General features: G+C 38.9%; 2 protein-coding genes across 6 annotated transcripts in view; one reads left to right on the forward strand and one right to left on the reverse strand.

The window, feature by feature from the left end:
• LOC307000351 (uncharacterized protein) overlaps window positions 1-3,055 on the reverse strand; it is a 166,770-nt gene extending 163,715 nt beyond the window's left edge. Inside the window, exon 1 of the mRNA XM_079615880.1 lies at window positions 2,995-3,055. Coding sequence (XP_079472006.1) covers window positions 2,995-3,052 — 58 coding nt within the window. The 5' untranslated portion in view covers window positions 3,053-3,055. The remainder of the gene's footprint in view (window positions 1-2,994) is intronic.
• Window positions 1-25,709, forward strand: part of LOC307000506 (uncharacterized protein) — a 177,768-nt gene extending 152,059 nt beyond the window's left edge. Inside the window, exons 1-4 of one of the 5 annotated variants that reach the window (XM_079616143.1) lie at window positions 13,194-13,338; window positions 21,794-23,213; window positions 24,762-24,846; window positions 25,109-25,476. In XM_079616143.1, the coding sequence (XP_079472269.1) occupies window positions 13,305-13,338; window positions 21,794-23,213; window positions 24,762-24,819 (1,512 nt within the window). In that variant the 5' untranslated portion in view covers window positions 13,194-13,304 and the 3' untranslated portion in view covers window positions 24,820-24,846; window positions 25,109-25,476. Of the gene's footprint in view, window positions 1-13,193; window positions 13,339-21,793; window positions 23,214-24,761; window positions 24,847-25,108 lie in introns of those variants that run through there. The other 4 variants (XM_079616145.1, XM_079616144.1, XM_079616141.1 and 1 more) reach the window with 4 other exon arrangements.
• Window positions 25,710-27,173: the final 1,464 nt, after the last annotated feature.

The raw sequence follows: 27,173 nt of genomic DNA on the forward strand, positions 1-27,173 counted from the left end.
TTTATTGCATAGATGTGGCTTCTCTCCTGTATGAACTATAATGTGTGTCTTAAGGTGTGCTAAACGACTGAAACCATTCCCACATTGATCACATGTGAACAGCTTCTCTCCAGTGTGGATCCTCATGTGAACATCAAGACTTTGTTTGGTTGTGAGACTCTTTCCACACTGAGTGCAGGTCAAAGATTTCTTGGCTCTTTTCTTTAAAAATGTCTGTTTAGTCTTTGAGCGACTCAAAGGTTTTCCTCCAGGTTTGACATGATGTTCCTCCTCCACTTCTCTCAGTTCTTCACTCTCCTCCTTCACTTCCATCGGGTCTGAAATTAAAGAAAAACTTTCATTTTCAAATTTTCGAAATAATCAGAATAATTCAAAGAGAAATATGGAGTGAATGGAGATAGAAATGATGCCAGATGTAATAGACAACTGCTAGAAGATATTACAATAATTTAAGTATTTTTATAAATTAATTAAACGTCCCTGAAACTTTCCATGAATGAGGTACACTGATCTTCCAGTTATTATTTTAAAAACATTATAGGCACAAATCCCATGTTTCTGTCTGATAACTATTAAATATGTTTGATCAATGACACAATCATCTAACATGATATGAACATTAAAGGGATACTTCACCTCTGGAAAGATGAGTGTGTATTTAAAATGGGTCATTTATGTAGTAGACATGTGAAATTATTTTTGAATTTGGAGCCTTCTAGACTGAGAAAAGCCAGAAAATGTATTTGTGGCTCATCTGGATGAAAGACAACAACTCCCAGAATGCACTTGCTTCGCTGCCCTACCGGTAAGAGCGCAACGAGGCTTAAGGCTACTAGTGAGTCTCCGTGACGAGTCTGCCTGGGATTTCGAGATCGCCAAAAATGTCCAGGATTCGGCTTTTGCGTTCTACAGTCGCCATTCATCATGTTTACTGTGGAGAGCAGGACGAGACTGACAACCAAACAAATTATTCATTCATTATCAACCGCGGGAGAACGACGCGAGGCCGGTGGCGTGATTACTGATGAGCGGCAGCTGTGAGACTCGGATCTCTCACGGAGGAGCGGGAATTTTCTTAGTAATGTTAAAACGCACATTAACCGATCACTTGTTTAGCATTCATGTAAACTCTATATTCAGATTCACCAATCAGAATGAATTCAGTTAGATTGAAACAAAAGGTGTGCATGTTTAAAAGGTTTAGCATTCATGTACTGACAAACTGCCTGGGAGCTCCTCAGTGGTGAAACTCCTTCAATCAGTGGTGAAACTCCTCCTTCAATCAGTGGTGAAACTCCTTCAATCAGTGGTGAAACTCCTCCTTCAATCAGTGGTGAAACTCCTTCAATCAGTGGTGAAACTCCTTCAATCAGTGGTGAACCAGGTGGAACAAATCTTCCAGGCAATCTGGGCGTGGCAGCACCTGGCTCTGTTGTTGTCTTTAGACCGCAGTGAAAGGAGCATTTATAGCACCACAAGACCAAGGAAACTTCATCTTTGTCATCAAGGTGACTGTGCAAGATCAAGCCCTCCACAAAACTGTGAAGGAGAGCCGGTAAGCGCCATATTGGCCATGCTTGGCTAAACTGACTTAAGCAGTGCGGTGCTAATGATACAGACTCTTAACTGTTGTTGACTTCGATGGGACTTTTGCAGTGGTATTTGTAGTTTCAAATGTTGTTTGTGGGGTATAAAGGAAAAGGAAGAAGAGCCAAATGCATTGTTGACAAAGAACTTGTTTGAAATGGTTAAAAGTAATTTAAACTTTGTAGAAATCTTAAGATACCAAGTTCTTAATTTAGTAAAAAAATTAAGATTTAGTAACTTCGCTAAAAAGTATGGAACATAGTTTAGCTAAAAATATCCTGATTCTGCTCATTTGATTCAGAATGGTGGGTATTTATTTTGGAAAACATTTGCTTAAAAGTGGAAACCTTGTATTTTTTAATGGCAGTAATGAGTTTATCTGAGGTGAATGTGAATAATTTTGTGTATTTAATTTGGCTGTCAACTCAGATAATAACTTGTATTTGTCATTTCTCTTTTGAGGTTTTTCACCTGTTTACTGCCCACCAAAGAATGGTAAATTAAAGACAAACAACTGATCCATGGCTGTTTATTGAGTGAAATCCAGTTAAGATCTTCATGTGGAGGGATTGTTCTTTTTAAGTGGGGAATTGCACAAGAAATAGATCACAACTTGACAGTTCATGTAAACACTATATTCAGATTCACCAATCGGTATGAATTCAGTTAGATTGAAACAAAAGGTGTGCATGTAAACAATGAATGGCGACTGCAGAAAGCAAAAGCCGAATCCCGGACATTTTGGACGATCTCGGCGGCCATACATGTCCGGGAAAAAGAGGATGGTAACCGCTACTACTCAGCTTTCTCCACAGAACAAGAGCCTGTTAGCTTAGCTTCCAAATAAAAGATGGCTGACACGATTTGTACATTCTCTCAGTGTCTCTCAGAGCTTTCACAGTCAGCCCCTTCACACCCCTCTCAGACCACAGCAAAATCACAATATATCTGCAAAGGGCCCAGTCTAAGCCTGGAGCCCCCAGTGCCTGTGAACTGTTCAACAGCACATACTCATACAGATGGACCCCAGACAGCATGGGGGCGTACCAAAAGGCACTGGAAAATCAAAACATATATAATTTAACCCCAGAATAATTCAGGTGTAAATTCAGCTGTGGACAAAATCAATCCAATATTTCATCATTTGGCTTCTTTATCTAATTTGAAAGCCTCCAAACCAAAACTTCAACAAATGAACAGTAACACATGGTTTGACACTGACTGCAAAAACCTAAGGAAAACTTTAAGGAAATTATCAAATGAAAAGCATAGGGACCCAGATAACCACAATATACGCTGTAAATATGAGGCCACTCTGAAACAAACATCTAAAAGTGATGAAGTGCTTGAATGTTTCTAACATGAATGTTCTCCAGCATCATGAATGAATGAAGAATAAACACCAACCTCTTTGTTCTTCAGGATCTTCAGTGTGTTTCATTCTGCAGGGTTCTGGATCACTCATGTTCTCACTAGTGATGTTACGTATAACACTGAAGCTTCGATGTGCGTATCGCGTATGCGACGCAATTTCTAGTGAAGCCCCGTATCGGGGTGTGTATTGGTTTCCCAGAGTCACGTGATCGATGACAAATGAAGCCTCACTTTCTGTCCAATCACGTGCGCGTTTCGCTTTGGGTTTCAGAAGGCTCGAACCCGTTGTTGGCTCAGTCTGGTTCATGGGTTTGTGAGGAGAGTGCTGCACTTTGGAAGTTCATCAATACATTACATTTAAATAACCAAAACTATTTATTATTTTTTGTAGTTGTTGTGTCTTTTTGTTTTTGTAAAATCTTTGCACTTTTGGTGTTTTCTTTTAGGTAATTTGGTGATGGTATTTGGGGTTAGGGTGGGCTTAGGGGAGGGTGTTGGTGTTTGGTGAAGGGTTTGTATTTAGAGCAATGGCAACAGCCAAAAAAAGGAAGACTTCCCCTATCTGGGAATATTTTGAGTTCATAGCTTCTAATGTATTTATGCATTTCTAAAAAGGAATAATAACAAATAAATATTTATTTATTTATGTATTATTATTTTATTTTTTATTATTGTATTTTATAATTTTTGACCGTTGATGTGTCTTATATTCAGTCAATGTACATGTACAGTCACTCCCAATCAATTTTTTTTTCTCCTCACACTTCTGAGGTGGAAACCTTTGGCTTCTGTTGGACAGTGTGTAGACCAGCACAAACAAAGCTCAAATGCCACTTTTGATGCGATCGTAGAAGTGGATAAATACCTTACAGAGACAAACATACAAAGAGCTGAAGATCCACTTGAATACTGGAGAATGCAGAAACATGTCTACCACCATCTATATACATTGGCATTACAGAATAATTAAAAACTTTATCACCTTTCTGTCATACAGTTACATAAGCACGATCACTGCCAAGTGTCATAGGTAACAAAGGTTTAATAACAGATGATCCTCACACAATGTCCATGAGAGAGAGAGAGAGAGAGAGAGAGAGGGAGAGAGGGAGGGAGGGAGAGAGGGAGGGAGAGAGGGAGGGAGAGAGGGAGGGAGAGAGGGAGGGAGAGAGGGAGGGAGAGAGGGAGAGAGGGAGGGAGAGAGGGAGGGAGAGAGGGAGGGAGAGAGGGAGGGAGAGAGGGAGGGAGGGAGAGAGGGAGGGAGGGAGAGAGGGAGGGAGAGAGGGAGGGAGGGAGGGAGAGAGGGAGGGAGAGAGGGAGGGAGGGAGAGAGGGAGGGAGGGAGGGAGGGAGGGAGAGAGGGAGGGAGGGAGGGAGAGAGGGAGGGAGGGAGGGAGGGAGAGAGGGAGGGAGAGAGGGAGGGAGAGAGGGAGGGAGGGAGGGAGAGAGGGAGGGAGAGAGGGAGGGAGGGAGGGAGGGAGAGAGGGAGGGAGGGAGGGAGAGAGGGAGGGAGGGAGGGAGGGAGAGAGGGAGGGAGAGAGGGAGAGAGGGAGGGAGAGAGGGAGGGAGGGAGGGAGGAAGGGAGGAAGGGAGGGAGGGAGAGAGGGAGGAAGGGAGGGAGGGAGAGAGGGAGGGAGGGAGGGAGGGAGAGAGGGAGGGAGGGAGTATGGCCTACATTAGATCTTATTGAATCAATCATAAGCTCATTTTATATTTTATTGTCACACTTTAGTTGGTAAAATAATTTATTTAATGGACAAATCAAACACAAACGTGTAAGGCTTTTATTTGTACACATAACATTGAAATCATGGAGCGTGTTGTGGTTGCTTCATCTGACAGAGCTCCTTACAAAGGCTTCTGGCTGCTTTATTTTAAATAAACACCAGATGGCGCTGTTCTCGACACTCTCGGAGCTTTGAATCTTTTCCCGGAACAGTCAGGGGAAAGCCTCATTGCTTCATGAGGCTTCAGTTACCCATCCCTAGTTCTCACTGTCCTCTTTAATAAACTCAGTCTCTGCAGATTTCAGCTCTTCCTGATGCTTTCATGCTCGTCTTCACTTGCAGCTGATGGGGATTTACAGCATTTACTGGGGAATTACTGTGGGAGGAGCTTCATTGATGATGTAATTAATATGGGAGGAGCTTCATTGATGATGTGATTAATGTGGGAGGGGCTTCAATTATGGTAAATTTTAGTGTGAGGAGCTGAACTGCAAATCTAAAATAAATCAGCTGAGTTTGTTTTAATAGGGTCAAAGACCGGATGTCAAGTTATAGTGTCTGTATCTAAATTACATTTTAAATTATTATTAAAAAAAATATATTAAACATAGAAAACTCATTAAATGTAAAGTGTCTATTTTACAGTTTTTCACAATTGCTGAGACACTAAACCCCATTTCCTGAACTAAATTTTCAATAGCCTAAACCGATTAGTTGAATAAATCACTCTTTCTGCAAAACCTTAAACAAGTTCAGGCAGTTAGACACTGTTTACAAATCTCTAAACACATTGTCTCTCGCTAAAACACATTTGACAATAAGTTTTGTGAAAACAAAATGTAAAAATATGGGTGAAATAATGTCCCATCATCATTCAACGTAGAGATATATTTAGTAAAAATAAAATTACAAAGTTATTCTGACTTGACTTCTTGAAATATGTACAAGAATAAGTGATCATACTAAATTTTATTATTTTTTTAAATTATTAAAAACTTCTTGCTGACAAATTGGTAGAACCTAGTGGTTTGAAGGAAAGTATAAAAACTTAAATTTACAATGAATGAGTATTTTGGGGCTGCACTATGATCCTTAAATACAGTCTTTGAACATGTCATCAAATAATATTGATTATTAATATGCCTGAAGAGCATTTTTGCAATATTTGTCTTTGACCCATATACTAATTGACACATTTAAGCATTTATATTAATCTGTCTGTCTAATGTAAAGCAACTGATGATAATTCACAATTTTTTATTTTAACAAAATGTATTTCTAATTCTAACATTATTCTCTTTCTCCATTAAAATAACGGCAGATATCTAGAAAAGTGGTAAAGAACTGCAAGAAAAACACGAAAACATAAAAACAGAAATAAATGTATAGTAGCCAACAAATATGAAATGAGCTTTAAGTGACAATTTACAGGAGATCTGGAGACATCTGCATAATAAATGAGGTGAAAACAGGAACTATTGTCATGAAATAAAGAGTGTTTTCAGCAGATCTGTTAATATTGATGAGCCTCAGACTATCAACACTCATTCAACAAGCCATTCAGGATCATCAGCAGATCATCTCACTTTATTCTGAGTGTTTGCTGTTAGAAACACATTATTTGAGTCAGGATACATGATAAAAGCCTAATCTTGCCTATCACAAAGAACTTGTTTTTCCACCTCCACGAATGAGACGAGTGTCATTCATTATGTCGACTTGTTGAAGTAAATTATAGTTTTCCTTGCTTTACCCCGGTCAGTAAAAAGAGGACTGTGAAAAATAGTAGTATTTAATTAAATGTATTTATGATGAAATTACTACATTTTCATGTCAATTTGTGTTCATTTTGACTACGAACTACAGTATGCGCTGTAACTTTAATTCAGCGCGTGCAGGAAAGCAGAAATAGACTCGGTGCGGAAACGATCGCCAGTAGAAGCGAGTAGAAAAAAAGAAAACGGCCACAATATTAAATTATACATTTTAATTGTATTAACTGCCTTAATAACGTTATAAAATCATGAAAATAAAAAAAAATGACATAACAACTTATCGTTATGAAATCATTATTTATTTTATTAAAAGTTAAGAACTACTTCGGTAACTTACAGTAGAACGGTAACTTCCGCTGGAATTGTCAGATAGGAACCGTCCGTAGCCTTTCGCAAGAGTTACATTTTTTTAACTCATCCGAATGACCAACTGACACGATTTTTTTTGCACCGCACTCGTTCGGACCTAGTTCGGACCCATTCGCATGCGGTCTGCGTATTTCCATAGGAAATGAATGACTTCCGGTCGTTTCGAAGCCGTATCGGAGCTGATTTCAACTGCCAGTGTGAAGGCGGCGTAACCTTTTAACACGGGTGCAGAAAAAAATACGCACCGCAAACGCACTGCATACGGAGTAGGCTATGTGTGAAACGGGTGTTACGTATCCGCGTATATTAACTGATCCGCGGCTATACCACAAACACATTTAGCCTACTCCCTATTTGCATTTCAGATCCAGAAGTTATCAGGACCTTTTATTTTTACAAACATTTTGTCAGCATTGCGATTCTCTTTGAACACATATAGCCCACACTCTTTAATAGACGTATTCACGTTTAAACACAATTTAAACTACATATTATTCAATGCATTACTTCTTTCTATATACCAAAGGGTTTCCCCTTGCTCACACTGTCCCACACTTACCCACATGGGCCCACACTGGCATGTTTGCTGGGTTGTGATTGGCTAAGAGTACATCAAATCTAAACAATTCTACACTGTTATGTCTCTGTAGTGCGTGTGTGTTTTCTATGTTTCTCTCCCCGTTTCTCTTGTTTACTTTCATTTTTGCAGGCACCCGTGATTGGTCCAACCGCCTGTCACTCATCATCAGCGCTGACGTCATCAACGTTCCAAGTAATTAACTTAAGTTTACTGAAATAAATAACGTTACATAAATCCAATGTAACCTAGTTACGTGGGACCTGTTGACAAAAGTTAATTAAAGCCAACACAGCATTTTTTAGAGTGATATAGCCTACACTCTTTAATAGACGTATTCACGTTTAAACACAATTTAAACAACATATTATTCAATGCATTACTTCTTTCTACATGGGTTTGGCTCACACTGTCCCACAGAAAACACACACTTACCCACAGTGGGCCCACACTGGAATTGCTGGGTTGTGATTGGCTAACAGAACATAAAATCTAAACAATTCTATTTACATTTAGTCATTTAGCAGATGCTTTCATCCTAAGTGACTTACAACTGAGGACTACAGCAAGCAAGTCATCGTGAAGAGGCAAAAACAACACAAGAAGTGCTCAAAATACAAAGTTCAGGCATTGCTGAGAGTAGCATAAGCCAAACAAGGGAGGATTTGTATTATGTCACGTGTTCACGGGAGAGATGAGTTTTCAGTCTTTTGAATGTAGTCAGAGATTCTGCATTGGGATGAGGAGGGGAGATCATTCCTCCAGCAAGGAACCGTGAATGAGAATGTTCTGGAGAGTGATTTTGTGGCTCTCTGTGATGGTACATATGGATAGATAGGGGGGTAAGTCGACATTAATCAAGATAGTTGTCGTCCGAGTCCAAGATTTAGTCCGGAGTTGACCTCGGAGGTCGTAGAAAGCGTCTCGTGTCTGTTGTTGCATATCACAAGGGTTAGGAATCACTCATTACAGAGACTTTGAAGCAGCAGTGCACTCCAATCCTCCCCATTCAGTAATAACATTAAATCTAATAGTAACTGTGAACTATTCAAACGGCACTTAAAATGAGTGTCAGCAAGAAGATCCAATCCAAGGCGATCTGAGGAAGCAGAGGCAGCTAAATATATATATATATATATATCACAAATAAAATAATGGTCAACCACATATGAGCCGTGTGCCGATGCTAGAATCCAGACTGAGACACAACTAACAGATGCTTTTATCCTGATGTTCATATAATCATCAGGAGTGAACCCAACGCAGATTATTATGGATTATGACCCTCGTCCTGTTGATCAAACACATCTGACATATTTTATGACTCTTTGAACTAAAACGCGGCAACCATCTGAAGAAAAATGCATTTCATATTAAACAGAATTATGGGCCGCTGGCGCTTGAGCCGTTATTGTTGTTTCTGAGTAAAAGACGGACAGTAATGAGGTTGGAGTATTTGGATGTGTTGTTGGGTCATGTCAAAGACACAGCAAGCTTCCCCTTTCCCATCTTTCTCTCACACACACACACACACACACACACACACACACACACACACACACACACACACACACACACACCAGCATCTGCGATCTCTTCTCCAGCTTTCAGGGTGAAGGGACACAGGAGAGGACACTGGCTCCATTAACACACAGTCACACTGTCCCAGACTCTATATAGTGTCTCTGTGTGGGATAATGTCCCTATATTGTCACATTAGCTCAGATATAACTCTGTAGTTGTGTTAGTTTTAACTTAAAACTTCTTGTCAAGACAATAACATTTGTGTAGCGATGCAAGCAGCAACAATACTTGTTTTTTCATCACCATGTTTGATTTTCAGTTTCACCCGGGCAAATAAATTGCAAAAGTTGCAATGAGAAGAACATAAATCTCAACACACAGATCTCAAACATGGTGAGGATCAACACATATTATTATTGATGTTTTATCTATGTCATATTGTGATAAATGACAGTATTATCTCTCATTAAAGCAAGTTTATAAATGCATTGCATGTTCATCTTTAAAAAAAAGGTTGATTATGAAAATCATTTTAAATAACAATTGTATGTGTGGCAGAAATAGACTCAAGAGCCTTCTAAACTGCATTTAATTTCAAGTGCAAGACTGAATTGAATGACTTTTATAACACCCTGTTTGTCTGTAACATAGTTGACAAACTCTGAAGTAAAAACATGTTTTTAATTTATTTATTTATTTAAACAGTTCATGTTTACGCTCTGCAGATAACAGATATGTAACACTGAATTAATATACTATATTGAGACACTTAATGTTCCACTGAGAAAGGACAGTGCTCTTGTGCTTTTTTGCTGACATGAAATGTACCCGAAATTAAGCTAGAAAGCAGAACAATTAACCAAAAAGAAGAAAGAAAAAAGAAGTAAAACAAAATATACCAAAACAACAAAAAACAATAGTTTCAAACAATATTAAGAATATCACAGCTCAGCTTACGTTAATTATTTATCTGTAGTGGTTGAAGAAGATGAGTGTCATAGTGATGTTTTATCCATGTCATAGTGTGAGAAATAACAGTAATGTCTTTCAATACAGTTTTATAGGTTTGTGTCTATTTGACCAACTCCTGGGACCCAGGAATAGACTTTTGTCCACTACATTATATTTTAGTAAATTTCTCTGACATCATACATGTCACATGTCATGATAACCTGGGTGTCCTGTGAAGAGCTCATTCAGGGCTTTTCAGAGATATGATGTTTTATAAACAAAGTTCGGGAGGAGCACGATCAGATAACCAATCCAAATTACTTGTCATCAAACAATTACGTCTACCCTAATCAGCATGACAAGTAGCATATATATCCACTCTGTCAACTCACCTAACATTCCTTGACAGTTTTCCAGCATCCCTCCACCACCCCGACTCCTCACCCTTGGCTCCTCTTTTACAGCCAGGAATACGGGGGGGGTACTCTGGGTTCGGGCCGAATACCGAGCCCTGAGCCCTCTCCTCGGACAGCACGCCAAATATGCATACCATTTATTCCATCTGACTTATTTGTAAGTGTGAACTCGTGAAACCAAATGTTTGGAGGTTTCACCATGAAAACAACTTCTCATTGGTCTTTAAAAATGTCTGACATTAATTTAGTGATCAAATGTAGCACTCTTATGGTAATATGATAATATAATTATAATTTAAATCAGACTACTTTTCACATTGTATTTAATAAACCAACATATACCAAATAAAAAAAAGACTTTCTGTTACAGAACATGGCATTGATTTCATACATGTCCACTGTAGAGGACATCAGGACTTGAATCATGTTTATCAGGCATGTTGGGTGTTCAGCAAACGCCCGCTGTGTCACGCCTCTCGTTACGCGGGAATGAATGCCAGTGAAGCTGGTCTCAGTCAGCGTGGCATGCACCGTGGGCTTTGAATGGTGCTTGCACTGCATTTCATTGTGTCCTGTGAGCAGCGTGTACTGTGAACGCAGAGCAACGTTGGGTCAAAGACTTTGATTTAAACTGCACGGGATCACTTTAATTTCTGAAGAGACTGTCGGTAAGAGGAAATGTCTGCGTTGCGCTAAGCACTAACAACTGCGTTCGGTGGCTTTATGTAAATATGCATGCACTTAGGTTATTTATAATTGTTATAGTTTCGGTATTAGTGAATTTGGATTAGTGTTTAAATTGCTGAGCTAAGCGTGTAGTATTGTTAACGGTCATTTTAAGAGTCTATTATGAAATAATTAATAGTCAATTTACTCATTTTGATTCTGTCAAATTCACTGTCTTAATGTGTAATTCGTTAGAATATTTATGGTAAACCTAGAAATCCCCTTCTAATGAAAATGCAAGTCTATTTCTTTTAAACTTATTTGATATGGTGTAAAATGGTATTAGTAAAAATAAATAGTGTTGAGTTGATGCTTACCAAATTAAACCTGTATAAATTGTTGTACAGTGTGAGATTGTGGTGGTTTTTTTGCATTGCTGTAAATATTTACACTGGTTTGTGTGTGGTTTTAAAGGTTTTTCACCCACTGACTACTGAAATTCTACAATAAATTGAGAAAAGTCTTAAGTCTCATTCTTGTGAGTGGAACCCAGTGTTCAATTCAGGAGTAAGGATCCCCTTTCAAGTGAGGGACCCGTGCTGATCAAAACACTTGACATTGGGAGACACAACAAGTGAATATGGAAATAAATTATACATCAATTTTCCTATGAAACATAAGATATTATTATTAAAATATTGCTAATTATTACTCCAATTATTACACTTCTTTTTTTCATTAAACATTGCTCCAACATATTAATGTGCAAATTAGATGATACATTACATTGAATGAGAATATTCATTTGTGGCCATTTTACCCACATATAGCATAAAGTAAAATGGTGTATCAATGCATTCCGTTATATCTTTCATAACCAAAAAAATCCTGAAACCCCAAAATGTATTGGTGATTGGGGAAAAAATCCCTTTTTTTTTTGCCTATACATATCATTTCATGTCGTTGTATTTTTTTTTTAAACAACCGAGTCCGGGCGTCCACTACACAGGACATAGCATAACATATGAATAAAATATAATTTTTAAAAAATGTTTTTTTTTTTTTTTTTACCATTTGTTTCTTATGCTCTAAACAATGTGATAACATGAAAAAAAAAAGACGACAAAATGTCTCAGGATGCTTTTCTAACAGCAAACACTCAGAATAAAGTGAGATGATCTGCTGATGATCCTGAATGGCTTGTTGAATGAGTGTTGATAGTCTGAGGCTCATCAATATTAACAGATCTGCTGAAAACACTCTTTATTTCATGACAATAGTTCCTGTTTTCACCTCATTTATTATGCTGATGTCTTCAGATCTCCTGTAAATTGACACTTAAAGCTCATTTCATTGGTGTCAACAGACTGAGGGGATTTGCTGGCTACGTGTACTTTTATTTCTCTGTTTATGATTTTAACTGTTTTTCTTACCATTATTTATATTTGGAAGAATTTAAATTATTTAGAATATTTTCTTTAATTCTAGATACCTGTATTTTAAACAAGAAGCAGAATAATGTTAGGATTAGCCATACAAATAATGAATGAATTGGCATCAGTTACTGTATGATCAATATAGACCGACATAAATGCATAAATACAATCATAAGTTCAACATATAACAAATAATAATAAACAAATATTAATAAAATAAACAATCCACTCCACTTCAATGCTAAACGCTTGTGTTATTTCTCACAGGGTTATTCACTTGAGCTTGTGTTTCTGGTGTCTCACTTTCACATGCGCATGAATGGAAGTCTAGTGTAAACGGCCATTAATAATTCAAACGTTTTTAGTAAAATAAATCTCAAGTTGGGGTCAAAATGTGGCAGTATTGTATATTTGAATATGTTAGATAATTGTGTCGTATTTAATAGTTTTTGCTAAAGAAAATGGGATTTGTGCCTACAATGTTTAAAAAATAATACTTGGAAGATAAATTTACCTCATTCATGGAAAGTTTCAAGGACATATAATCAATTTATAAAAAGGCATTCTGCAAATTAGCATAATATTGTAGAAGTGCTATTTTTATGCTGCATATAAGTGTCATTTATTATAACAACAAACTCAGTAGGCTAATTGATATGTTTTTTTTGTTGTTTTTTTGGACAGATCAGCTCCTCTACACCAATTACATCATCAGTGAAGCTCCTCCCACTGAAATTCATCATCAGTGAAGCTCCTCCCACTGTAATTCTCCAATAAATGCTGTAAATTCCCATCAGCTGCAAGTGAAGACGAGCATGAAAGCATCAGGAAGAGCTGAAATCTGCAGAGACTGAGTTTATTAAAGAGGACAGTGAGAACACAAGTGATCCAGAACCCTGCAGAATGAAACGCACTGAAGATCCTGAAGATCAAAGAGGTTGGTGTTTATTCTTCATTCATTCATGATGCTGGAGAACATTCATGTTAGAAACATTCAAGCACTTCTTCACTTTTAGATAAACAGTTACACTATAAAATGATACATGATGTTCTGGTGTTTTTCAACAAATGGTCAGTAAAGGGAGGTTTGAGACATTTTTATATTGATTGTCAACATCAGATCAAGCTAAATACTATTTTAATTGTTTTATTTTACATTTATTTTAGATCTGAGGGTTGTTCCATAAAATGAGATTAGAATACAAGCCAGGCTTATTTTGGTTAGTTAGACTTATTGTCGGTTGATTCGGTTTCATAAAGCAAACTTAAATAGTTCAAACTCAGTTACTCTGGCAACTTATGCTGGGAAACTAGCCTGGTCCAGGGCAGGCTAACTGTCAGGCTAAGCCTCAGTTGTTACACAGATCCTCTAACACTGACCAGGACAACGACTGACACTCTCTCATACGGTCATACCATTATTTGACCAACACTATCAGTCCAACAATAAATATACAAGAAAATCGACTGAAATAAGGCTACAATGATACATGATATAATATAGACCTACAAACGTGTTAAATTGTATATGAAATGTTTATGTTAACGTTGTTATATATATATATATATATATATATTACATAAAAAATTGATAGTATACAATACAATTTAACACGTTTGTAACAACTCAGCATTTTTTAGAGTGTGTGTGTATATATATATATATATATATATATATATATATATGCTACGATGACAAACGAGACACTATAGACCTACAAACATGTTAAATTGTATATGCAATGTTTATGTTAAGGTTGTTATTGTTAAATATAATTATTATATTTATTAATTATTATAATTATTAATTGAGTTGGGTTACATTTTTACATTACATTTTTAACCCAACGTTTGGGTTTGTCCATATTTTACCCAAAATTGGGTTGAAACAACCCAGCATTTTTTAGAGTGATGTGTGTGTGTGTGTATATATATATATATATATTAGGGCTGTCAAAAGATAAATCGTGATTAATCGCATCCAAAATAAAAGTTTGTGTTTACATAATATATGTGTGTATACTGTGTATAATTATTATGTATAAATACACACACATTCATGTATATATTTAAGAAATAATTGCATTTATATACTGTATATACATTTATATACATTTATATTATATATAAATATTTTATACAGAAATATAACCAATATAACCTTAAATATATACATGATTGTGTGTTTATCTAAATAATTATACACAGTACACACACATGTAAACACAAACTTTTATTTTGGATGCGATTAATCATAATCTTTTGACAGCCCTAATATATATACATATATCCTACAGGTTTTCTTTTCTTACTGACTGAATGTTTTGTGCCCAAGAGTTAATTAGATAGTTTTAAAGATTTATGAATACATTTCTCTCTGGTTTTAAGCAGCTGTAGTACATGTTTATGTTTATTAGAAGAACATTAGAACATTACAATCTAAAATAGAATAAAAAAGCTTATTAAAGCAGAAGTTAAAATCACAAAATTTAAAATAAATAATTACAAAAGCACAGATTACATTTTAACTGGTAAGATGAATCTGAGCTTAGTAATTGGCTATATTAGACTTGATTTACCCCATTACAATAGTCCCTTTACAGTTATTTCTATCATGAAAATACACTTATTTGTAGGTTTAAAATTCTAAATAAGGCATATTATTTAGGCATATATATATATATATATATATATATATATATATATATATATATATATATATATATATAATATTATGTATTTTATTATGTCTTTCAATTCAAACACATTTAATACAAATGTACAGTTAAATAATATTTTCCCCCAATAAATCTTATTTTTCCTTCTACTTTTTTTCTTTTGTGATAATACCCATGTATATCCCCTTTTACATATAAAAAAAAGGGGAAAAATTTAACATACACATATTTATATCAAACTCTTATAATGACACATAATTCCTAATAAGTTATTCAAGTAATATTATTTAAATATCAAATATTCAATATTAAATAAGTAAATGAATAAAATAACAAATAACTAGAATTAAAAGGGAGGGAAGGTCATTTAGTTATAAACTAATATGTATTCCTTTATTTTATGGAATATTCTTTGATTTTAGAGTTGCACATATCTTTTCAAAATGTATACTTTTGCTCTTAATTTCACGTTATCCTCTCCATAATGCACTTAAACTAAATCTAAAATCGAAATCTTGCTTTCTCCAAATAAATAAATAAATAAATAAATATTGCTTTAAAAGCATTCTAAATAAGTTTAAGTCATCTTTATTAAGTAGCTTAGGTCCTAAACCCAAAACTATATTTTGTATCTTTATTATATTTGGTTTCTTAAATTCTTCCCTGAATTACTTCTGTTGAATTTTTTTAAATTATTTTAAGTATAAAATATATATACGTGTAATGAGTTCACTGCAACTTATCCAACATCCTAAAGATAAATTATTATAATTAGAATATTTTCTGGTGTTATAAAATATCGCATAGCCTATTATTTTTCCAAGCAAAATGTATATATTAGTCAGAATTATTTGGCGCACAGCAGCGCTCGTTCAATGTAAAGTTTAGCAGCAAAATGAAAATATTTGCTCGATTTTTCTAAGATTTACAGATGGGGAATATTCCTGTGAAATGTAAGTTTTGCAAACACCATGTCTCAAACGCAAAAAAACAGCACAAAATATATGCAGTTTGATGGTGGATCGATTTGATCTATGATCGACTTCTAGAGCTGCTTAAGAGACGCGTGCACACGCAGTTATCCAGACTAGATAAACCTGGATCAAATTAGTGGGATTGCGTGAACTTGAAATGCCTTTTATTAAACCGCTTTAGCGACAACTTATTTGTTAGGTTCATTCAAGTCGGGTTTTGGAGTTTAATCCCCGCTTTTCTCAGCGTCTTTTATGAAAAAACCCTCTGGTTCCCAATTTGCAACAAATTTTGCAGAATTTTTGTCATTTTCAACATGGTTTACAAAATTACATATTTTTTAGGAATAATCAGTAAACGCCAAGTTACTGATAAAGTTGTATTTGTCAAATATCATACAAGTTCCCTTTTGAATGGTCACTTCGTATTGCGTAGCTATACGCAGGGGGGGGGGGGGGGGGGGGGGGGGGGGGGGGGGGGGACTCCTTTTCCTCGATTTACTGAAGCTAAAAATGGAAAACGCATTTGCAGCTGCACAGCTAGCACAGTGAGTGTCTGGCTCACTCATTGGCTGTGCTGCGGCAACTGCACATCCAATGGCGCGGGCGCCTCTGACTTGTGCACCAATGAGCTATCATCACGCCACACTACGTCAGAGCCCGTCAAAAGGGGCGCGGCCTCAGCCTATATTAGCCCCCGAAAAAGCCATTTTAGCAGATCTAACTTTTTTTAGCGACAACTTCACGTCTCTGAAACCTTTGAAGCCTTCGCCGTCGAACAAGCCCCTTTCAGCCTGAGCGAGCAACACTTCCACGGTCTACGCCTTCTCTCCAGAAGTCGTCTTTTCCGGGCGCCGCTTACCGGCGTCAATGCATATCCTTTTCTATTATCTGTGATTAGAGCGCGAGCGTTGTTCTAAATGCCTCGCTCCTCTTGTTCGAGAGAGGGTGTCCCCCCCCCCTACCCCCACCCACGTGGCGGGCCTTGTCTCCGCCGAGGGACACGACGACAGCCTCTCCTTCCGCCGCTTCTGAGGACGAATGGCCGGGTTCTAACGACCCCCACAACCGCTTCTCAATCGGCCGCCAGTGTCTCTGTGAGAACTAATTCAGACACGGAGATGCTATGGATCCTGACCAAGGCCGTCGCGGACCTCGAGCTCGAGTGGCTGGCTGGCTGGATGGCTGGTTCTTGTCGGGTTGCCAGCAGGCCCCTCGTGACAGACCTGCCCTATTTTTCCCAGGGCTGCACGACGAACTGACCAAAGCAGTTCGTCAGTTTCCGCAATGCTCTCCTCCGTGGACGGCGCGGTGGAAAAGGGTTATGAGTCTTTGCCGCCCATCGAAGAGACTGTGGCCGCTCATCTTTGCCCGACCACCGCTGCTAGCTGGCGAACTAGAGCCGTTCATCCGTCCAAGCCCTGCCGGAATACCTCAGGCTTCGCCGGGCGCGCTTACTCCGCCTCCGGTCAGGCTGCTTCGGCCCTGCACACAATGTTTGTGTTGCAGGTCTTCCAGGCCAAACTCCTCAAAACAAACAAAAAGAGCATGTTTCACAATCACAACACACACGGGTTCAAGGTCCCCCTTCACTAGGTGGCCCCCTCCCAATTGTGTCACTGCCCTAGCCACAAAGGTGATGGCCTGGCAAGCCATCCCCGATTGTGTCAAGTTTGGTCATAAACACTATAAAGCGAGGCTACTCGCGCCAATTCGCTCGCAGACCCCCGACTTCAGTGAGTAGCAACGTGGGTCACGTGCTTTGCGCCGAAAAACAGAATCTGTTAGCAAAAGGGGCGATAGAGCTAGTCCCCCCTGCGCAAAAACAATCGGGGTTCTACAGCCGCTATTTTCTAGTCCCGAAAAAAGACGGCGGTCTCAGACCCAAACTAGATTTAAGACATTTGAACAAGGCTCTCATGAGACGGTCCTTCAAAATGTTAACTACCAAACATATCCTCGCGCAAATTCGCCCAGGGGATTGGTTTGTTACAATGGATCTGAAAGATACATATTTTCACATTCAGATAAACCCTCATCACAGGCCATTCTTGAGATTCGCCTTCCGAGGGTCAGGCTTATCAATACACCGTTCTGCCGTTCGGTCTATCCGTAGCGCACCGTACATTCACGAAGTGCATGGATGCAGCGCTTTCTCCCCTGAGAAATCAGGGAGTGCGCGTGCTGAATTATCTAGACGATTGGCTGGTGCTGGCACAGTCAAGATCAGAGCTACTGTCACACAGATTTGATTCTCGGAAATTTGAAATGCCTGGGTCTCAATATCAATATAACCAAGAGCAAACTGAACCCCAGCCAGAGCGTGGTCTTTCTGGGCACAGTTATCGACTCTGTAACCAGCTGCCTCGTTCAATGCGGGAGAGCGCGCACCTCTAAATAAATTTCAGAAACTTCTCGGTCTCATGGCAGCATCATCTTCAGTACTCCGTATGGGATTACTGCGCATGCGCCCGCTGCAGCACTGGCTCAAGCGCCGAGTGCCAACACATGCATGGAAGTCAGGCAGCCTGCGCATCATGGTGAATCACGGTTGTTTACGGACCCTGGTTCCCTGGCGGGCTCAGAACTGGTACCAAGGGGGAGTGACCATGGGAGTAGTTTCCCGGACGAATGTGATTTTTACAGACTCATCCAACCAAGGTTGGGGAGCGCTGCACGAGGGCAAGCCTACTTCCGGCCTCTGGACGAGCACGGAACAGAGCTTACATATCAACTGTCTGGAAATGAAAGCAGTTTGTTTGGCCCTCAAAACTTTTCTGTCAAACCTCAGGGGGCACCACGTCTTAGTCCGCACGGAAAACACGTCAGTGATGGCCTACATAAATCGCCAGGGCGGCATCAGGTCAGGCAACCTGTACGCCATAGCGAGGGACCTCCTCTTGTGGGCACAGACCAACCTGAGTTCTCTGAGAGCGGCACATATCCCTGGCATTCAGAATCTGGGTGCGGATATGCTCTCACGGGGCAACACTCCCCAAGGCGAGTAGTCCCTGAACTCACAGATGGTCAGTCTGATATGGAGTGAGTTCGGCAAGGCCGAAGACGACCTTTTCGGCTCGAGAATAAACACCCACTGCGCAGCGTTCTTCGCCCACCTCTGGCCCAACCGCCCCCTTTATGCGTTTCCTCTCGTTTCAATGATTCCCCAGGTCATAGAATGGGTCAGGGAGAGCGGATGCCCAACCCTCCTAGTAGTCCCGCTCTGGGAATCCAGACCGTGGTTCCCAGAGCTGGTTCAGTTATCGGACAGAACCCCCTGGCCTGTTCCGCTGAGGAAGGATCTCCTCACACAGGCGAAAGGGACGATATGGCATCCGCGACCCGACTTATGGGCCCTCCATGTGTGGCCCTTAAACGGGTACCCAGGGACCTTCCTGAGAAGGTTTTAAACACTATCACTGAGGCTAGGGCCCCGTCTACTAGGCGCCTTTATACTCAGAAGTGGTCAGGGTTTTCCAGCTGGTGCTTGTAAAAACTTTTTGATCCTGGGTCATGTGAGGTATCAGTGATACTCTCCTTCCCGCAGAAGCTGTTGGACGCGGGCTGTTCCCCGTCCACGCTCAAAGTGTACGTGTTAGCCATCGAACCGCTCCAGTCGGTTGATCTTAAACTTTTCTCATTAAAGACTGCTCTCCTAATGGCATCCCAATGGCCCATTGACATCTATCAAGCGAGTGGGGGATCAGCAGGCCCTCTCTTTGAGCCCTTCATGTCTGGAGTTTGGATTAGAGGACTCCAAGGTCATCCTCAAACCCAGACATGGCTATATATCCTAAGTGCTCTCAACACTGTTCAGAGCACAGGTTATCACGCTGTTAGCCCTTCCCCCTTCTGCTGAGGATGGGGAGGCTAATTTGCTCTGCCCTGTCAGAGCTCTGAGAATCTATCTGGAGCGTTCTGCGTCGTTCAGACATTCAGAACAGCTTTTCGTCTGCTTTGGTGGGCGATCTAAGGGTTATCCAATCACTAAGCAAAGACAGTCTAGATGGATAGTAGATGCCATATCTATGGCATATACCTCAGTGGGTTGGGTTTGCCCTATAGGTATCAAGGCTCATTAGACTAGAGGCATGGCCTCGTCTTGGGCTTGGTTCTCTGGGTTTCCCATTCAGGATATTTGTTATGCGGCTGGCTGGTCCTCGCCATCCACATTTATCAAGTTTTATAATATGGAGGTACCTTACCTACAGGCGAAGGTATTTTCGTTATGATCAAGGTCTGACGGTGTCTGGTCTTGTCTTCTAATTATGTCACTGTGCACAATCACATTATATCACTATAAAACCCGATTTGGCTGGTTATTCCCCCATACTTAGACCCGACGGTGTCCGGTCTTACTGTACTCTTCAGTTAGTTCTGATATATATATATATATATATATATATATATTACTTGATCCGACGGTGTCTGGTCATTATATGTTTGGGTTCTGGCTTGTTCTGTAAACTCAGGGCTACTGAGCTGCAGTAGGCAACTTGTAGAATCTTGTAGAATGCGCGCTCAGCACCGCCACTATGGAGTGAAAGTGAAAGAAAAACACGATGCGTGCAAATTAGACTGCATACAATAGCCCAACTCTCAATATCAAACCTATCTCTGGACGTTGTAGTTGTGGCTCTGGTCTCTGTTTTGGTCTATGTTTGCACTTTAAATACAGAGAGAGTTGGCCTACTTTGATTGTTGCACTTGCACTTAATTATCGTTTGCACTAATAAGACTAAGAAAAACTGTTGTTTTATACTGTTTTTATTTCTGTTTTCAATTTGTGGAAAGTAGTTTCATTTGGAGGTCACACACAACCTCAATCAGAAGTTCTGGAAGCTCATAATTTACAGTAAGGTCTGAAGAGACTCGTGTGAAATTATACTTGAGAGAAGCCAGTCAGTTGAGTTTGTGGTAAAACCTTTACAGTGCTTGTATATTGTTTTATATTGTTGTATTTCAATGTATTTGATAATTCATACTCCTAAAGTAGAACTGAAATGACATTCATTACAAGATGGTTTAGTTAAAACATTTCAAAATGCACCTGCAGACTATTTTTCCAGTCATGAATTTTGTCATTGAGGATTTCTATCAAATATTGTGCAAAATAATATAATAATCTCGTCTCGTCTCGTTCTTGTGAACCCAATCTCGTGTCTTGTCTCGTGAGATAAGGGTCTCGTCACACCCCTAATAAACACACATAAATTTGAGAGAAGTTCCCTGTTCTCACACCACTCTGCAAATGGTTTACCAGATGACATTCCTTTGCAATATCTAATGAAAGCAAATGAGAAATAAAAATTTCCATAACATGTTTCTGGTGTCTCACTTTCACATGCGCATGAATGGAAGTCTATGAAGGAAAAGTTTAATGTGAACGGCCATTCATAATTAAACTGTTTTAGTAAAATAAATATAAATCTCAAAGTTTGTGTCAACATAGGGCAGTATTGTATATTTTAATATTAATATCATTTTAGATAATTGTGTCATTGATATATTGAATAGTTCTTGCTAAAGAAACATGGGATTCATGCCTATGATGTTTAAAAAATAATAATTGGAAAATAAATGTACTTCATTCATGGAAAGTTTCAAGGACATATAATCAATTTATAAAAAGGCATCAAATTATCATAATATTTTATAACAGTTCTACTATTAAATCAGGCCTCACTTTGAATTATTTCAATGTACTGAAAATTAAATATAGTAATTTTTTCTTTCATGTCAGACCTGATGGAAGAGAGCGAGGAGAGTGAAGAACTGAGTGAAGTGGAGGAGGAACATCATGTCCAACCTGGAGGAAAACTTTTGAGTCGCTCAAAGACTAAACAGACATTTTTAAAGAAAAGAAGAGCCAAGAAATCTTTCATCTGCACTCAGTGTGGAAACAGTTTCACAACCAAATGTAATCTAGAGATTCACATGAGAGTTCATACTGGCGAGAAGCCGTTCACATGTGATCAGTGTGGGAATAGTTTCACCCGATCTTCACACCTTGAAAGTCACACGAGGATCCACACTGGAGAGAAGCCGTTCACATGTGATCAATGCGGCAAATCATTTCTTAGGGCATCAAGCCTGAAGGCACACCTGACAGTTCATACGAAGAAGAAGCCACATTCATGTTCTGTGTGTGGAAAGAGTTTTTCACTGCGGAAAACTTTACATACACATGAGAAAATTCACACTGGTGTGAGAGAGTACATGTGCTTTGAGTGTGAGAAGACTTTTATTACAGCGGCCAAGTTAAAACTGCACCAGAGAATTCACACTGGAGAAAAACCATACATGTGTTCACACTGTGACAAGAGATTCAGTCAGTCATCATATCTGAAAATGCATGAGAGGATACACACTGGAGAAAAACCTTACAAGTGTTCACACTGTAAAAAAAGATTCAATCAGCCATCATCTCTGAAAGCGCATGAGAAGATCCACACTGGAGAGAAGCCGCACACGTGTGATCAGTGTGGAAAGATTTTTGCTTTTAAAGGTGACCTGAAGAAACACATGAGGATCCACACCGGAGAAAAGCCGTTCTCATGTGATCAGTGTGGAAAGAGTTTTGCTTTTAAAGGTGACCTGAAGAAACACATGAGGATCCACACCGGAGAAAAGCCGTTCTCATGTGATCAATGCGGCAAAACATTTCGTAGGGCATCAGAGCTGAAGACACACCTGGGAGTTCATATGAAGGAGAAGCCACATTCATGTTCTGTGTGTGGAAAGAGTTATTCACTGCGGCAACATTTACATAGACATGAGAAAATTCACACGGATGTAAGAGAGTACATGTGCTTTGAGTGTGAGAAGACTTTTACTACAGCAGGCTGTTTAAAACTGCACCAGAAGATCCACAGTGGAGAGAAACCTTACATGTGTTCACACTGTGACAAGAGATTCAGTCGGTCAGCAAGTGTGAAAAGACATGAGATGATCCACAGTGGAGAGAAGCCTTACAAGTGTTCACACTGCGACAAGAGATGCAGTGTGTTATCAAATCTGAAAAAACATGAGAGGATCCACAGCAGAGAGAAACCGCACACTTGTGATCAGTGTGGAACAAGTTTTGCTGTTAAAAGTCGCTTGAAGCTACATATGAAGATCCATGCAGTGGAGAAACCACATCACCACAGTCTGAGATCAGAGTAAGTAGTTTAATTTCATGTGCTGAGCAACAAAGTCTCTTCTGTGCAAGTTAGCCACACATCACCCTATAGCCAAATGTCTCCTCTCCACCTATGTGTGGTGAGCACAGGACACTTTGTTCATTGATTGATATATATTAACTCGTGTTCAACCAACTGGAATGTGTAATTTGTCAGTTCAGACCAATGCAAAAAAACACTAATTCGCTCTCTGACAGTAGGTGGCGCTCATGTAAAAGCAGAAAAACAGCACTATACAGGGCTCTAGACTGCAACTAAATGGTCACATTTTGCGACTTTTTTTTTCTGCCGGTGCGAGAGAGCTGTCATTTCTGCTACATACGAGAAACATCACATGGCAAACAAAAGCAGAATGAAACCACGCTACTCGTTTGAGCTTCTGTGAAATTGGCACTATAACCAGTAGATGGCAGCAGAGGAGCGCTTATTGACTAGGGCTGCCACTAACAACTATTTTTTGTATCGAATAATCTGTTGACTAATTTAGTAAAACATGTGTATAGAAACATAACAATAAAAAAAATATTACAGTAAATATTAGTAATAATAATAACAATAAGTCTTAGAAAGTCAGCATGTTCTGTGCTTCTGTTCAGTACAGCTAGATGAAAAAATAAACAGAGGACTTCAGTAGTGAAACTCCAAATGAAATCCAAATTTCTATGAAATCCTTTTTTAAAGCAAAAGTAAAGTAGGGCTGCAGCTATCGATTTATTTGGGTAATACTCAATTTTACCAATTATTCCACCAATAAATCGAGTAATCGAACAAAAATGTGGTAATAAAGATAGATCCAAGTGAAACAACAGCCTTTAAAATACAACTATATAATAACAACCAATAATTGGTTCAAATAAAGTATCAAAGTAATCATTTGGGTTTTATTGAACAACACTGTTCAAAGGGATAGTTCACTTTGAAATTAAATGTTGGTATGTTTTAGCTTACCTCAAGGGCATCCAAGATGTAGGTGTCTTTGTCTCTGCAGTAGTTTCAATTTTGATATTTTTAGGTCAAACCGTTCTTGTCTGTCAGTCATATAATGCAGGTAAATAGGTACTGTCTCCAAAAGCATGCAGAGAAAAGTCCAAATTAAAAAATTCCCCATCGTAAGTACACATTGATGGCCTAAGACACGAAACAAGCGGTTTGTGTGATAAAACTAACAGTTTTATATCGTTTTTATCTCTTTTACACAACCACGTCCAAGTGATCTGTTTACTTAGCCTGCGCAAGCGCTGTAGAGCGCCGGAAGGCTCCGGAAGTGTTCTCTCACACGTGTATGAGTGACGTACACGCGCGAGAGATCACTTCCGGAGCCTTCCGGCGCTCTACGGCGCTCACTTGGACGTGGTTGTGTAAAAGATATATAAACGATATAAATACAGTTCGTTTAATTTCAAAGTGAACTATCCCTTTAAGTTACATGATCAAAGACACAATGTGATCACCCTTAGTACTTAGACTGAAATATTGATTATTCCTCTCGCATCATATCTGATGGAAATTAAACTTGTTTGTTTTTAGCAGAACTGCCAGAAAGCATCTGGAAGGAGAGGACAGAGATCCAGAACCTGCAGAATGAAACATCATGATACTGAAAAACAAAGAGGTTTGAGTTTATTCTTGATTCCTCATTCATTCATCATGCTGAAGAACATGCTGATGCTCACCAGATTTACATTGTTTCATTACCAAACTAGTGATTTATAACACATCATCTTTATGACATTAAAATAGATCATAATCGTGCACAGCAGTTGTCCACCAGATTTGATGGGATTAAAATGACTATTGAACTCATCAGTGATCTTGACTGAGCTTCACTTTTCATTTCACATTTGCAATCTCACGTGATTGAATGTTTCTTTTAGACCGATTGGCATGAACGAGAAAGGAAAAACAAGCCTAAGAAACTCTTCACATGTAAATCAAGTCTGAAGTTTCACATGAGGATCCACAGCGAAGAGAAAATGTACACGTGTGCGGGAAGAGTTTCTCTCGAGCCTTCGTTCTGAAATCACTTCTGACTTCTCATTCTGAAGAAAAGCACCAGAAAAATGACACTAGAAAAAAGCTTTTATGTTCAGGGAGCTGAAGAAGAGGCCGTAACACTTTCAATTAATTTGAACTCGTTCATTGTTTTTCAGAGATCTGTCTCAGTTTTAATTTTTATACATTTTTGTACTTTAAGTAATGATTGATTAAACTCAATTTTATCAACAGCTTGTTGTTATTGTCCAATTTTATTGTCTGCTGATTTTTCTTGCTTCAGGAATAATTCCATAATGTTCAGTTCTGAAAGCCAAGTATTACGTTAGAATTTGGTTCCTGTTTATGCAGCATTTAATAAAATAGTAACTATTAGATAAATCAAAACGCTTTATATTGTGAATGTGAAAAGCACATAAATCATAAATTCTTGGGTTTGTTTATATCTTCATTTACTGCTCCTCTGATCTGCACAAGCTTCTCAAACATGCTTCCGGGATGTAGCTCAGAACGCGGCCTCGTTATTGGTCAGTTCTGCGTCAGAATCACACGCATACAGTGAGTATGTAAATTATAAAGAACCCCTTAAATTTTTCACTCTTTGTTATATTGCAGCCATTTGCTAAAATCATTTAAAGGACAAGTTCAGTATTTTACACTTAAAGCCCTGTTTTCAGATAGTTTCTGATGAAATAGAACGGTTAAGTTTAAAATTTGAAAGATGGGAAAGGGGAAGCTTGCTGTGTCTTTGACATGATCCAACAACACATCCAAATACTCCAACCTCATTACTGTTCGTCTTTTACTCAGAAACAACAATAACGGCTCAAGCGCCAGCGGCCCATAATTCTGTTTAATAGTTTAATGGTTGCCGCGTTTTAGTTCAAAGTGTCATAAAATATGTCAGATGTGTTTGATCAACAGGACGAGGGTCATAATCCATAATAATCTGTGTTGGGTTCACTCTTGATGATTATATGAACATCAGGATAAAAGCATCTGTTAGTTGTGTCTCAGTCTGGATTCTAGCATCGGCACACGGCTCATATATGTGGTTGACCAATATTTTATTTGTGATATATATATATATTTAGCTGCCTCTGCTTCCTCAGATCGCCTTGGATTGGATCTTCTTGCTGACACTCATTTTAAGTGCCGTTTGAATAGTTCAGTTACTATTAGATTTACTGTTATACTGAATGGGGAGGATTGGAATGCACTGCTGCTTCAAAGTCTCTGTAATGAGTGATTCCTAACCCTTGTGATATGCAACAACAGACACGAGACGCTTTCTACGACCTCCGAGGTCAACTCCGGACTAAATCTTGGACTCGGAGGACCACTATCTTGATTAATGTCGACTTACCCCCCTATCTATCCATATGTACCATCACAGAGAGCCACAAAATCACTCTCCAGAACATTCTCATTCACGGTTCCTTGCTGGAGGAATGATCTCCCCCCCTCATCCCAATGCAGAATCCCTGACTACATTCAAAAGACTGAAAACTCATCTCTCCCGTGAACACGTGACATAATACAAATCCTCCCTTGTCTGGCTTATGCTACTCTCAGCAATGCCTGAACTTTGTATTTTGAGCACTTCTTGTGTTGTTGTTGCCTCTTCACGATGACTCGCTTGCTGTAGTCCTCAGTTGTAAGTCACTTAGGATAAAAGCATCTGCTAAATGACTAAATGTAAATGTATGTGTAGAATTGTTTAGATTTTATGTTCTCTTAGCCAATCACAACCCAAACATGCCAGTGTGGGCCCACTGTGGGTAAGTGTGTGTTTTCTGTGGGACAGTGTGAGCAAGGGCAAACCCATGTAGTGTGCACACATATGAACACTGGGCAGTGCTAATTTAACATGGGCGTTTTTCTGTGTACTATTGCATAAATCTTACCCATTTCATTTGCATATGACTGACTAATGTGAATCACATT

The sequence above is a fragment of the Phoxinus phoxinus genome (assembly GCF_949152265.1).
Source record: "Phoxinus phoxinus genome assembly, chromosome: 1".
Classification (NCBI taxonomy): domain Eukaryota; kingdom Metazoa; phylum Chordata; class Actinopteri; order Cypriniformes; family Leuciscidae; genus Phoxinus; species Phoxinus phoxinus.